The sequence below is a fragment of the Bombina bombina genome, chromosome 1, assembly GCF_027579735.1.
Source record: "Bombina bombina isolate aBomBom1 chromosome 1, aBomBom1.pri, whole genome shotgun sequence".
Lineage (NCBI taxonomy): Eukaryota > Metazoa > Chordata > Amphibia > Anura > Bombinatoridae > Bombina > Bombina bombina.
The window spans coordinates 100,621,560-100,636,844 of record NC_069499.1 but is presented as its reverse complement, the minus strand read 5'-3'; the positions used below and the strand labels follow the sequence as shown (position 1 = coordinate 100,636,844).

Below are 15,285 nucleotides of genomic sequence, written 5' to 3'. Positions count from 1 at the left end.
TTCTCAACCATAGTCCTTGAGTGGCCGTAACAGGCCAGGTTTTTATTATAGCTGAACTAGAGCACAGGTGAAATAATCAACTGATGTGTGAGAGCAGGTTAGTAACCATGGTTACTGATCAGATGAATGTTTCATCTGTGCTCTAGTGCAGCTAAAATAAAAACCTGGCCTTTTGGGGGTACTTGAAGACTGGGGTTGGGAAACAAAGGTGTAGAGCTATAGAACTATGTATAGAAATGGATTTGCAATAATATTTTATAAGAGGTCTGGACCTGTTAATAAATATAGAGGCAGAAGCATAACTAGAAACCACAGGGCCCAGGTGCAAGAATCTAAGAGGGGGCCCCCACCCCCCCAAAAAAAGGTGAATTTGATACATATCATTTAACCCACCAGGACTGTATATAGTGCATTAGAGACACAGTCTGTAATCTGCCGGTGACATGGCTGGCCTGACCCTACCCGCCCCAGTACTTTATAGAGTGACCACAGTAGTCTGCGACATGATCCAGCCCCGCCATATTGTATATAGTGTTACTGTATAGTGACACTGTTTACCCCGCCGCTCCCCATGATGTAGTAACAAGGTCTGTAATTTGCTGGTTCCACAAACATATACACACACACACATACATGCATAAATACACACACAGTCACATACATACATACACACACACACACACACATGCATAAATACACACACAGTCACATACATACATACACACACACACACACACATACATGCATAAATACACACACAGTCACATACATACACACACACACACACACACACATACATACATGCATAAATACACACACACATACATGCATACACACACACACACATATACATGCATAAATACACACACAGTCACATACATACATACACACACACACACACATACATGCATAAATACACACACAGTCACATACATACATACACACACACATACATGCATAAATACACACACAGTCACATACATACACACACACACACACATACATGCATAAATACACACACAGTCACATACATACATACACACACACACACATACATGCATAAATACACACACAGTCACATACATACATACACACACACACACATACATGCATAAATACACACACAGTCACATACATACATACACACACACACACACACATGCATAAATACACACACAGTCACATACATACATACACACACACACATACATGCATAAATACACACACAGTCACATACATACATACACACACACACAGTCACATACATACACACACACACACACATACATGCATAAATACACACACAGTCACATACATACATACAAACATACACATAAACACCAATGGGTAAAACAGAAACACTAACCCTTGTAGTCAGAGACACTAGTGAGGCATCACACTCACATGATATCTATTAGTGCAGGCAGTGGCAGGTCAACGTTTTTTATTTGGAATTTTTATTTATTTATTTTTTTGAAGCTGGGCCCCCACCCTCAGGGGCCCAGTCACAGTTGCGTCCTCTGCACCCCCTGTAGTTTTGCCCCTGTATAGAGGCGTCCCATTACAGATGGATAACAAAAGCAATAAACGACCATTGACAGTGGTTAATGAGTAAATTTGGAATTAATGTTTAATTGGGAGGGTCATACAAAGTCACACCCATACAGGGCTAGATTATGAGTGGATTACGCGACCTCAGAGCTCTGGTTAACTGTTTTGCAAAGCAAAAAAGTGTCACAAAACAAATCAAAAATACATTACAAAGTACAATTACACTATCTAATAAAAAATATTTTTAAAAAAATACACAAAGGGCTCAAAGATATGAAGTCTCGGGTGTTAGGAAAAAAAAGCTAGGCAAAGGGCTTTAACATAGAGATACATACACATGTCTACAGATGTTTATGTACTGTAAGTATGTATGTGTATATATATATATATATATATATATATATATATATATATATATATATATATATATATATAGATAGATAGATATTGTACCAAAAGACCATCAGATATATATAGAAATATCTACTTATGAATACATAGAACATGTTCTGCTATGTGAAGTACATTGGAATGCGAAATATTCATATTTTCATTTCGTGTTAGCGCACTTGAAAATATGCGATCAGGTTTGTGCCCGATATATATTTATATGTGTGCACAGATGTATTTATGTATTTATATGTGTATTTATGTATTTACAGACATATATACACATATAAACACATAAATACTTATGAATACATATATACACATATAAACACATAAATACTTATGTATACATATATATACACACATAAACACATAAATACTTATGTATACATATATACACATATAAACACATAAATACTTATGTATACATATATACACATATAAACACATAAATACTTATGTATACATAAATACACATATAAACACATAAATACTTATGTATACATATATACACATATAAACACATAAATACTTATGTATACATATATACACATATGTATAAGTGTATTGGAGTCCTGTGCAGTTAAGTGGATAAAAATATGTAAAAACATATGTATGCAATATTCCTTTTTTTATATAAGTTTTAACTATGTATTTACTGTAAATATTTCCCATTGCAATGTTCTGCACATAGCAGAATATGTTCTATGTATTTAAATAGATATTCCTATATATATCTGTATATATCTATACCTACATATAACCATGTAAAGGGGTGGAAAAATATCACTATGAATTACTAATCAGGGGTTAAAAGCTACTAGCCCAAAGGAAAATAGTTAGTAGTCCACTCAATGTTAAAGAAAGGAAAAAGTCAAATTTCCAAGCCCTGATCATGTATGTATGTATGTATGTATGTATGTATGTATGTATATATATATATATATATATATATATATATATATATATATATATATATAGTACCAAAATACCATCATATATATATAGAAATATCTACTTATGAATAAATAGAACATATTCTGCTATGTGAAGTATATTGGAATGTGAAATATTCATATTTTCATGCCAGGTTAGCACACTTGAGAATATGCGATCGGCTTGCACGTGAGTAGGATGTTTTTTATCCCACTTTTTTTGCTCCATTGACATCTATGGGGAACAGGTTATCACACACAATGTTGTAAGTTTGGCTTTTTATGCTTGTTGAGTTAGCGCGCAAGTGAAAGGTGTTTACTTTCAACATGTAATACGAGCACAATCAGACATGTGCAAAAAGCTTACTTCTAGCGCAGTTAACGCTCGAGCAGGAAAAAAAGTTTAATATTCTTTTTATATCCATTTGGTAAAAGGAATTCACTGTTTTCAAGTTACAAAACTTACAGGAAACTATATGTAAAATGACCATTTACAATTATTTGTCATGTTCCTCAAACCATTTCTGAACAATTTTTGCAATGTGTCAGGCCACTTCCATCAGGGAACACCACTGCCATGAAGGGGTGTATGTGGTCTGAAACAATCTCTAGGTAGGTGGTACGTGTCAAAGTAACATCCACAATGCCAACACCCAAGGTTTCCCAGCAAAACATTGCCCAGAGCATAGCACTGCCTCTGCCGGACTGCCTTCTTCACATAGTGCATCCTGCTGCCATCTCTTTCCCAGGTAAACAACGCACACGCACTGACTATTCACCTGATCTAAAAGAAAACGTTATTCATCAGACCAGGCAACCTTCTTCCATTGCTCTATCTGAGTTTAATTTTGACTTTCCTATCCCTTTAAGATAGGTAATAGTATATTAATGGTTTAACTTCCAATAACATTGTATCGAATTGTTAGTCAATATCCTTGTCTTATATCAGGGGTGTCAAACTGGCAGTCCCCAGGATGCATGCGGCCCACAACTTTAGCACAAAACGTGCTAATGGAGTGTTGAGGCTGGGGATGGTGTGTGGGGTTGGTGTGTAGCGCACGTATGCGCTAGGAGTGTCCAGAGTAGGGACTGGGGGGAGGGTTTGATGGAGCGCATATTCGTGTCTCCACCCATTCAGTGGTGTCTCTCCTCCCCTTCAGTGAACATTCCCCCCCTACAGTGATGTCTCGCCCCTCCTTCAGTGATTTCTGCACCCCTTAAAAAGACATTTATATTCACTTGAAGTGATCTCTCCCCCTTCAGTGGTGTTTCTCCCCTGTTCAGTGATCTCTCCTCCCCTTCAGTGGTGTCCCCCCCCCCCCCCTTCAATGGTGTCTTTGGTCCTTCAGTAATCCCTCTCCCCCCTTCAGTGGTGTCTGCCCCCCCTTCAATGGTGTCTCTCCCCCCTTCAGTAATCCTTCTCCCCCTTCAGTGGTGTCTTTTCCCCCCCTTCAGTGGTGTCTCTCCCCTCCTTCAATGGTTTCTTTCCCCCCTTCAGTGATCCCTTTCCCCCCCTTCAGTGGTGTCTCTCCCCCCCCTTTCAGTGGTGTCTATCCCCCCTTCAGTAGTATCTCTCCCCCCTTCAGTGGCGTCTCTCTATCTCCCCCTCTCTCTGTTTCTCCCTCTCTCTGTTTCCCCCTCTCTCTGTTTCCCCCTCCCTCTGTCTCCCCCCTCTGCATCTCTCCCTTTCTCTGTCTCTCCCCCTTTCTCTGTCTGCTGTGAAAAATGACTGTTCATCAATTTCAGAGTGATTTGCAGAAATTTTAAGTTCTGACACTGTTTTGGTTAGCAATGTCAATATATGTTGGTTGTGTGCGGCCCGCCTGAGTTGCACTTGTTTGGAAAGTGGCCCTCGACTCAAATGAGTTTGACACCCCTGTTTTATATTATATAAGTAAACCATTAAATTATATATGAGGTTACTTCCCCCTCTTATCTGATTCCCTGAATAAAGGGTTCCCACAAAAGAAACAAAATTGTTAAATTAAACTTTGAGGAATGTGTGCCCGATTTTTAAAAATCCTATTAAAAACAGACGCACTTTCATTCATCAAAGTTTACATTTCAGCCATTTTGTTAAAATACTTACCTTTTCTTCATGAAGCTGGACCAGCGATTCCCCCGCCTGCCACTCGTCTCTTCATAAGTCAAAAATGAAGAATCCGGCATACTCCAATCACGGCATGGCCTCAGGCAATGTTTACACTGGTGGGGAAGCCATGATTGGAGGAAGCCTGATTCTTCATATCTGACGTAAGAAGAGACAAGCGGCAGGTGGGGGAATCGCTGCTACGGCTTCATGAAGAAAAGTTAAGTATTTTAACAAAACGGCTGAAATGTAAACTTTGATAAATAAAAATGCTCCTGTTTTTAATCGGATTTTTAAAAACCGGGCACTCATTCCTCAAAGTTTACATTCACTTTAAGAAAAAAGATTATAGAAAGTTGTGTGAAAAAAATAAAGTAAATCGTTAACACGATTTTACGTAACTGTTAAAATAATTAACTCTTTGCCAATAAAAAGAAAAAAAAATCAATGGAATTTAATTTGATGCCCAGATTAAAAATGCCTGTAATTAACAAATGGACAGTGTCAAGTTTACACACATATCATGTATGCCAGTCTTACCTTTTTTGCTGTCATTTCCCAGGCACATCCGGCAGCAGTTCTTTATAAATTCAGCAGCCATTCTTCATAAGTCAAGATCGTTTAAATAATGAAAATCCAGTCCTATTATCAAAAAAAAATAGCTAGTGTCATACTTAGTCCAACTGGAACTACATTTAAGATAAAACTCTATATACAGTGACATGTCTGTAACAACCCCTATAATCTCTCCTAGTAGCACAAAGCTTTAACTTTAGTTGTTAGGATTGTGGGTGTTTTATGAAACTAAGTAAGTGTCCTTTCTTGCTACGTATCTCAAAGAGATATCTGGAAGCATGAGCTCATGATATTAATGTACGATATTGAAAGTGCATTAGTCACTGTGAGCTGTATGCATAAAACACACACCTGCCAAGGAGGAAACCTTTAATATCCATGACTATACCCAATTATCAAACATAAAGCACAGAATTTAATGGCTGAAACATCCAAACCATTTGACCAACTTAATTTGCTCATGTATCTGTTTGTTTTAGATATGGATGTAATGATGTACGGAGAAATATCACTGAGACTCTCCCCTTTGTAAAACTAATCCCTGAATTGAAGTGAATAAATTATTAAATCATATAGTGTTAATAGTATTCTGTTAAAACAGTAGTGGTTTTAGGTTTGTATAGGAGGAGCTGCAGAATGGCCATTTATTACTCGTGAACCTAAAAGATCCACCATCTCTGTGCTTGCCCAGCAATACTGTGCATGGTAAGGAGAGTACTAGAGCAAATAAGGGATTTCTTTTTTATCTTTTCTTTTTCCTTTCGTTTCTTTTTTGAAGGTAGGGAAAACAAGTAGGTCCATCACCAGTTCTATCCAGCAACTTTGATAATAGGCATGGGCATTTGCAAGCTAACAGAGTCACCAAATGCCCATGCTTACTATCAAAGTTGCTGGATAGAACTGGTGGTGGAACTACTTGTTGTTCCTATCTCTAAAAAGGAAATGAAAGTAGGTGGTTGCTCGTGGAATTCAGCTATTTTCAGTGCGGGTCATCCACAACCCACAGGAGTGAACACAATGTTATCTATAGGGCTCACATATTGTGTAAAGATAATAAAAAGCATGTGATAAGAGGCTGTCTTTAGTGGCTTAGAATCAGGCAGAAATTAAGAGGTTTAAAGGTTATAAAGTATATTAATCTAGCAATGTTGGTTGTGCAAAGCTGGGGAATGGGTAGTAAAGACGTTATTTATATTTTTAAACAATAACAATTTTTGTGCTGACTGTCCCTTTAAGTTGCTTTGCAATCCCATACCTGAAAATGTGTGTTTCTGATGCAATCTGGTGCTATCAGTCAGGGAACTTTCACAAACCCTACACATGGTCACTTCAAACTGCTCCTTAAATACCTTCACTGCCAAAATCTACACTATTATCATAGCGAGCATGATGGAAAACTCCATCGCAAAATTCCAAAACAAAAAACACAGATAAGAAGCTCAGATAAAGCGTTATGTTTAAACATATACACCACATTTATATATAAATATGCTGTCTAGGTCTTAATGTGGCTGTCACTTAAAAGCAGATGGAGGTCAATATAACATTTTCAAGATTCAAATAGAACATTTAATTGTACCCCTTAAAGGGACAGTCAAGTCCAAATTTTTTTTTTCATGATTTAAATAGGGCATGCAATTTTAAACAACTTCCCAATTTACTTTTATCACCAATTTTGCTTTGTTCTCTTGGTATTCTTAGTTGAAAGCTAAACCTAGGAGTTTCATATGCTAATTTCTTAGACCTTGAAGACTGCCTCTAATCTGAATACATTTAGACCACTAGAGGGCATTATTTCACATGTTTCATATAGATAACATTGAGCTCATGCACGTAAAGTGACCTAGGAGTGAGCACTGATTGGCTAAAATGCAAGTCTGTCAAAAGAACTGAAATAAGGGGGCAGTCAGCAGAAGCTTAGATACAAGATAATTACAGAGGTAAAACGTGTATTATTATAACTGTGTTGGTTATGCAAAACTGGGGAATGGGTAATAAAGGGATTATCTTTCTTTTTAAACAAAAAAAATTCTGGTGTTGACTGTCCCTTTAACAACCAGCGACATTCCCTGTATGTCCCTGGACTTTCAATGGGGAATGCTTTTTTGACCGCGCAGTCTCGCCACCAGCAGCCAGACTGTGCTATTCTAGGATGACTGTACAAGGGAGGTCATAATAGACCCATGCTATTGTGGCCTGAAAAAAAACGTAACGTCCAGCGACGTACAGGGTACATTGTGGTCATTAAGGGGTTAAAAAGATAAAAATCCATTTTATTTATTTTATCAACTTTACCATTTTCTCTAAGTATTCTGTGCTGAAGCTTAGTTCACTTCTATAAAAGCACACTGGCTCCATGTCCTGATCACTGCACTACAGCAGTGACTGCAACTATGTTTGTAACAATGTTATAACATAGTGCTCAACAATTCCACAGTAAACAGCAAATCAGAGTGAGGCTGTGCCTTGAAATACCCTCACATAAAAATGTAGATTCCTTTCCTTATTTTTATATAATTAACACCAAGATTATATAGAGCACACTATTTTCCACAATTTTGCTTTCAGTGGTTACTCAGATATTGGGGGTTACAACTTTAGTTCTTACTATATATGTGACTGCCAAGTCCAAAAATAAAAAGCTCTTATAGGCATATAAATAGGTTTAACCCCCACAAATGGGTTAAACACATAGTTAAAGTCAGCTCCAGAGCAGCAGTGCAGCAATGCGAGCTGGCTGAACAAATCTGTTGAGCCAATGACAAGAGACATATGTAATATTGTAACATAGTAGATGAGGTTGAAAAAAAGACCGAAGTCCATCGAGTTCAACCTATACAAATCTAACCTACTTACAAAAAAGCTCCAGTTGAGCTTAAATTTATCCTATTAAAATGTGACCAATTTAACACAAGCAAACATATCCCTGAATTTAGTTTCTAGTTAGAAATGTATCCAAACCATTTTTAAATGTATCTAAGGTATTGGCATTCACTACCTCCTTTGGTAATGAGTTCCACAATTTTATTTCTCTTACAGTAACAAAGTGTTTCCGCTGCAGGAGATTAAATCTCCTTTCCTCCAGCCTTAAATTGTGACCTCTTGTGTTACCACCAATCAGAAGCTAGCTCCCAGTAATGCATTCCTGCTCCTGAGCCTACCTAGGTATGCTTTTCAACAAAGGGTACCAACAGAACAAAGCAAATGAGATAATAGAAGCAAATTAGAAAGTGTCTTAAAATGGCATACTCAATCTGAATCATGACAGTTTAGTTTAGTCTTTTGTGTCCCTTTACATATTCCAATTCATTCAGACAAGTGCTACACTGATGGAAGTATGGACTATAGTTATAAAAAGTAATATAAACCAAGCACAGTGATACAAAAGGATGAATTACCTATCCAGTGCAAGAACAGCCAATACAAAAGAAATAACCACTATAGAATTATTGATGTCATAGTTATTCTTCTACGGGAAATAATAATACTTATATTATACTACTCATATTTCATAGATAAGTGAATTGATTTATCATTTTACTTTAGTTATTGTGTTTTATGATTGCAATAAAACATGACACAGAAAAATAATCTGCACTAGTAGTAAGTAACATCTCAAATATAGTTTATTATATTCTGAAGTCACAATGATTTAACCCTTTGGCTGCAAGAGAGGACTAAACTTTTAGTAACAATCATCATGCAATTCAAATAGGATATCTATCTATCTATCTATCTATATCTATCTATCTATCTATCTATCTCAGTGTTTTCCAGAATAAAAATGCACTGCTGAGTGGCATTATAAAGCAGCAGTTTAATACTGTCCATTATTATAACATCCTCTGTTATTTATAAATGTTACTTAAGCTATGCAAATCACCAATTAACTGCATAATTTAACATAAATTGATTTAATTAAAATCTGTACAACAAACATTGAAAAAAAACATTAATTTTAGCTTAATATTACCTTCAATTTTAGTCAGCCTAGTGGTGTTCTCATTAAATAGGTTTGGAGGAGAACAGTGTGTGTGTATATAGATAGATAGATAGATAGATAGATAGATAGATAGATAGATTGAAAGTGGGGAAAAAAAGTCTGAAAAACACTGTGCATAACTCTCCAACTTTGACCATATTGTATAATAACCCTATATAATATATAGTAAAGAAGGTTTTTTTATTTATTAGAATGTTAATTTGAAGTAATCAGATAAACATTACTTATGAGACTGCAAAGGAAAAATAACCTGTGAATTTCCTATAGGCTATTGCACAATCCTAAAAATCTTACTTAAATAATAAAAAAATATATATTTATATTACTAGTTTAACAATAACTTGCATAAATGATGTGCCCCCTGCCGATTACAGTTGCCCTTCAGTATTAAGTATAACAAATTAAAGGACAAAGACGTTATTTATATGCCGGAGCAGACACAAAATGAAATCATTTCTTACCTGTATCATAGCTTCACCTCGAGCAGTGATGCCGATAAGTCTCCATTTCTGGGGGAAATAATGATACTGTTATTATAGTTCTGAGAAAGGCAAAGTTTTCTAAGTAATTGCTACATATTAAGTTATTCAATGTCTTGAAGTGGGAACAGTTTCTAAAGAAGTGACTGATCTGTGGAGACACTGAGGAACTGCTGACAATACCCTCCCAGTAGCACAGCCTGCTCATTCCCAGTAGCACAGCCTCATTCCTATAAATACTGCTCCTTGTTCTTTGGTACTTTGCAAACAATTAGAAACTTCTGGGACGTATCTCAGCAACTGAGTAAAGTAAAGCCTATAGGCAGATAGGATCAAGCTACTAGTTCTCATCAATTTTCTTCACTGATTCCTACCTGTCCCAAATGACTACTCTCTAAAGTAATTAGATAGAATAATTTACTGAATATTTACAAAGAAAAAGATTATTCTTTGACAGTCCCTTTTTAAGTGAATGGGTAGAAAAATTAGCATAGGACTTCAAAGGGACGATGTAATGCAAAAATTACAAGCTCTAATTTGTTACAGAATGTCATTTTTGCATTATTGACCATAGTTTACTCCCTGTAGTGGATTAAACACATAGGTAAAGTCTCTCTTAGGAGCTGCTGCACCTGAGCATGACATATCCAGTCAGCCAATCAAGATCTACAGTCACACAAGCTGACACATATTGCAGTTCTCAAGTGGCGCTTTACCTATGTGTTTATATGTCTTTGTACAATTATATTTAAAAATTGCTTTTAATTATTGAACACATAGGCCCTGATGATCAAAAGTGCTGCGAAGCAGAAAAATATTCAAAAGGGATCCGTCAAGATAGCTGGCAAAATATTCTAAAGGGCCGAGAGTACTGTTTAAAGGCAGCATCGTTGAGAGAAGTTTTACAATACTCTGATACTGTTGGTATATTCAACGCAGCATCCCCAACTACATCGAAGGTGTAATATAGATGATCCCTTTATACAGTGCTGTATGACAATACAATTTACATGTGTCAACCGAAACGCAACTCCTGTTCATACAATACAATAGTGACTTAAAGATATCAATAATACACTTATAGGAGCTGGGAGATTGTGGGTATATGATATATATACTGTATATAAAATGTCTATTGCATATGTATTGTATAATATAATGTTAGAACATGTATGTAAACTGTAAGCGTGATTGTACTAATCTATTGTGCCCTTAGGCGTCTATTTTTACTTTAAGATTGCGATTGCTCGTTCTCAGTATAATGTAAATATGACTATTGAGAACGTGCAATTGTGTTTTACTTATAATATTGTGATCGCTCTGTAGCAAACGTGTTCTATATTAATATTGTGATTTGCAATATTGTGAAATATGAAAATACAAAATCATGATTGCAATATTGTGAACTATGAAAAACGTAAAACATTGTGATCGCAATTTTGTGAAATATAAATGTATTGTGATCGCAATTGCACGTTCTCAATATAATGTAAATAAGAATATTGAGAACTAGCAATCGCAATCTTAAAATATGTAAACATACACGTCAAAGGAGACAATAGAAGATTAGTACAATCACACTTTACATACATATTATAACATTATACTATACAATCCCCCAACTCCTATAGTTTTAATAGAAAGTTTTTTCTTTTTGTCTTGATTAACAAAGTCGAACGCAGACATGATGAATATATAGGTGTTCTGTGGGAGTTTCTAGGGCGTTCCATGGGAGTAGGGCTGCAACTAACGATTATTTTCATAATCGATTAGTTGGTCGATAATTTTTTCGATTAATTTCATAATCGATTAATCGGTTAAAAAAAAATGTATTAAAAAAACCACAAAAAATAAATAAAAATATTATTAGAGCAGATGTGGACTGGTTTCAAGTTCAACCTCTCTCTCCGCTGCCGGTTCCAGAGAACCAAAAACTAAAATGACTTATTTTTCCCAAAATGATTTTAAAAATAGTTTAGGTTTACATGGGATGTTATCATGATTACGCTCCCAGTGGGGTTGTAACATAAACAGAGAGGTACTAAAATGTTCCTTTTCAATTTTCTGATTTTCTCTACTCTAAGTATTGGTATACGGTGAGAAATAAATTAAGGACTCTTGGTCCGCTTTCTCTAAAAGCTAAGCACATTTTATTGGGTTGTACGTATAATTTACAGGAACTGCTATATACAGATATAAACCTAATGTATAATCTTCCTTCTTTACATGTTAAACTCTGCAGCTGGTATTAGTAATTGGAAATGCATGGGAAACTACTACTTTTTACAGTACATTGCAATTTATTTGGTGCTTTAAAACAAATATGATTATCTGGCTCAATCAGGGAGATTTTCTCCCCTAACAGAGGTGGGACAGAAAATGGAATGGACATGATTTCTGTGTATGTGTCTCTGTGAGAGATGGAAATTGGAGTAGCAATTAGTATGGTTGATCTGTAGTGTACCAGACAAATGCTCCCCCACTAGACTACCAGGGAGGGAATATTATTTTTGTTTTTTAATTTATTGCAGGATCTGCAAGCCATTCAGCCAAGTCCAATATATATTTATTTTATTTTAAACAAAAAAGGTAGCTTCCAGTACGCCCTAAGAAGGCTTCCTAAGCGCTGGAATAAATGGATGGTAACTGTCCCTGATGCCCCTGCACACACAGCCCTTCCCAACACACGGCCGCACAGCCTTTTTTTTAGCTTCCTAAGATAAAGAGCTGTGTGAGAGGGAGAGGCACACACTGTGTTAAAAGCTTAGGCCTAAGCATAGGAAAAATGTTGCGAACTTGTGTGCTAACTTAGTGACCGGCATGTGCAGGCACCATGTTATATATTTGAGAGATAAATAAACAAGTTTGCAAACTTTTTCCTATGTTTAGGCCTAAGCTTTTAACACAGCGTGTGCCGTTCCCTCACACAGCTCTTTACCTTGACAGCACTCCCAAGTCTCGCTGCCGTGTGCTAGCAAGCACTATAAGCATCCTGACCCGCCCTGCAGGCTGCGTATCGTCTAAGACAGCTTGAGTGAGCAGGATAAGTCACTGATGCCCCAGCTACACAGCGCTTCCCAACCAGCCCTTCCCAGCAAGCGGCCGCACTCTTACAGGACCGATTTGACACACTTCAGCCTGCATGTGTATTAAGCAAGTAAACAACTAAGTTATATAACCGGGGGAGACCTACCTTACAACAGCACAGCGTGAGCGAAGTGGACTGTCTTCCTCTCTTCCTCACTCTACACACATGCACGCTGTGTGCTGCAAGCAGCCCAACTAATCGACTGACCAACTAATCGATAATAAAAATCTTTGACAACAATTTTCATTATCGATTATTATCGATTAGTTGTTTCAGCCCTACATGGGAGTAACCTGTATTTTAATGGGGAAACATCACCGTGGGTTTCTAATATTCAAATCGCTATCCTCCATCTTAGCTATCCCTTTTCAGCCATATCAGTGTCACCTGCTTTTTAGTAGCGATATTTCCCAGTGTGACAAATCTAGTGAAACTGAATATACATATCAATAATTTGTAGTGTTACTACACAGAAAACATTTTTTATTTTAGCAAAGCACAGTTTATTTTGTGTAAAACCGAGATTTAAGCTCAGTGGCAATATTGGTGGACGTTTGATGAAGTTGCAATCCCCCATTATATCCTAAGGGAGACACATCGCCACTTGTCAGCGTGAAGTTTAGCCCACTTTTTTAGAAAACATTGAGAGACAGACTGCGAACCTGGTAAACCCAAACAGGCAATTTCTCATTGGTCTGATGATGTTTTGAATATCGGTGCCATAGTCACGAAGGTGCGTTCCAGTTTAAAAAATCAGTAATATAAACACAAGAACTTTAAAAACATATGAGTGTGTTTGGACTTAGCGTGCATGGAGGCACATCCCCTATAAAAACCCAGTCATGAAAAAGCAATCTCGTTTAAGGGCCCCTAGTCAGATACAATTCTGTAAGGCAGAGGGTTTACAATATAGAATTTCAGTAATGTCAAAATTCAGTATAAGAAGATATTATAAGACCATAAAGTGATTAAAAAATGGTGCACAGTCTGCCCGCCCTGACCACATAAAAGATGCCTTCAGATGGTTTAGCAGTGGTGTGGATGGAAACAGGTTACAAAAGTATCTTATGAAAGTCATCATTATGAGATCCTTTTTAAAACCTGATTAAAAGATACCAGTATTGTTAGTGACAATCACAACAGTGCAAGTGTGACTTAGAATCAACCATTAATATAAAAATTAAAGGGACACTAAACCCAATTTTTTCTTTCATGATTTAGATAAAGCATGCAATTTTAAACAACTTTCTATATTTACTTCTATTATCTAATTTTCTTCATTCTTTTGATATCCTTTGCTGAAAAGCATATATAGAAAGGCTCAGTAGCTGCTGATTGGTGGCTGCACATAGATGCCTTGTGTGATTGGCTCACCCATGTGCATTGCTATTTCTTAAACAAAGGATATCTAAAGAATTAAAGGGACATGAAACCCACATTTTTTCTTTCATGATTTAGATAGAGAATGCAATTTTAAACATCTTTCTATTTTACTTCTATTATCTAATTTGTTTTATTCGCTTGATATTCTTTGCTGAAAAGCATATCTAGATATGCTCAGTAGCTGCTGATTGGTTGCTGCACATAGAAGCCTCATGTGATTGGCTCACCCATGTGCATTGCTTTTTCTTCAAATAAGGATATCTAAAAATGAAGCAAAATAAATAATAGAAGTAAATTGTAATGTTGTTTAAATTTGTATGTTCTATCTGAATCATGAAAGAAAGATTTTGGGTTTAGTGGCCCTTTAAGCAAATTAGATAATAGAAGTAAATTGGAATGTTGTTTAAAATTATATTCTCTATCTGAATAATGAAATAAAATTTTTGGGTTTAATGTCCCTTTAAGAACACGCTATTTGTAGATGTTGGGGTCCTGAAGTGACTTTTCCTGTACAGGATATGACGTACCCAACACATATACATATGTATATGTAACTATACATATGCAAATGTATGCACTGTCCTCTCTTATAGGGGTGAATAGAGCTTTAAAGGGACACTGAATCCACATTTTCTTTCTGTCATGATTCAGATAGAGCATGCAATTTTAAAGGGACAGTCAACACTTATTTTCAATATAAAAACATGTTAAAGTAACAAAACGGAGGTCCGCCTACACTATACCCCTCCTGCCTTGCCGCCTTGCTTCTGTCCTAATCAGCGGCGCTAACT

General features: G+C 36.4%; 1 protein-coding gene across 2 annotated transcripts in view; it reads right to left on the bottom strand.

Annotated features, from left to right (window-relative positions):
- TC2N (tandem C2 domains, nuclear) overlaps positions 1-15,285 on the bottom strand; it is a 135,352-nt gene that overhangs the window by 105,807 nt on the left and 14,260 nt on the right. Inside the window, exons 2-3 of one of the 2 annotated variants that reach the window (XM_053697551.1) lie at positions 10,006-10,053; positions 5,506-5,607 (exon numbers count right to left, since the gene is read on the bottom strand). In XM_053697551.1, coding sequence (XP_053553526.1) covers positions 5,506-5,566 — 61 coding nt within the window. In that variant the 5' untranslated portion in view covers positions 5,567-5,607; positions 10,006-10,053. Of the gene's footprint in view, positions 1-5,505; positions 5,608-10,005; positions 10,161-15,285 lie in introns of those variants that run through there. The other variant, XM_053697552.1, reaches the window with a different exon arrangement.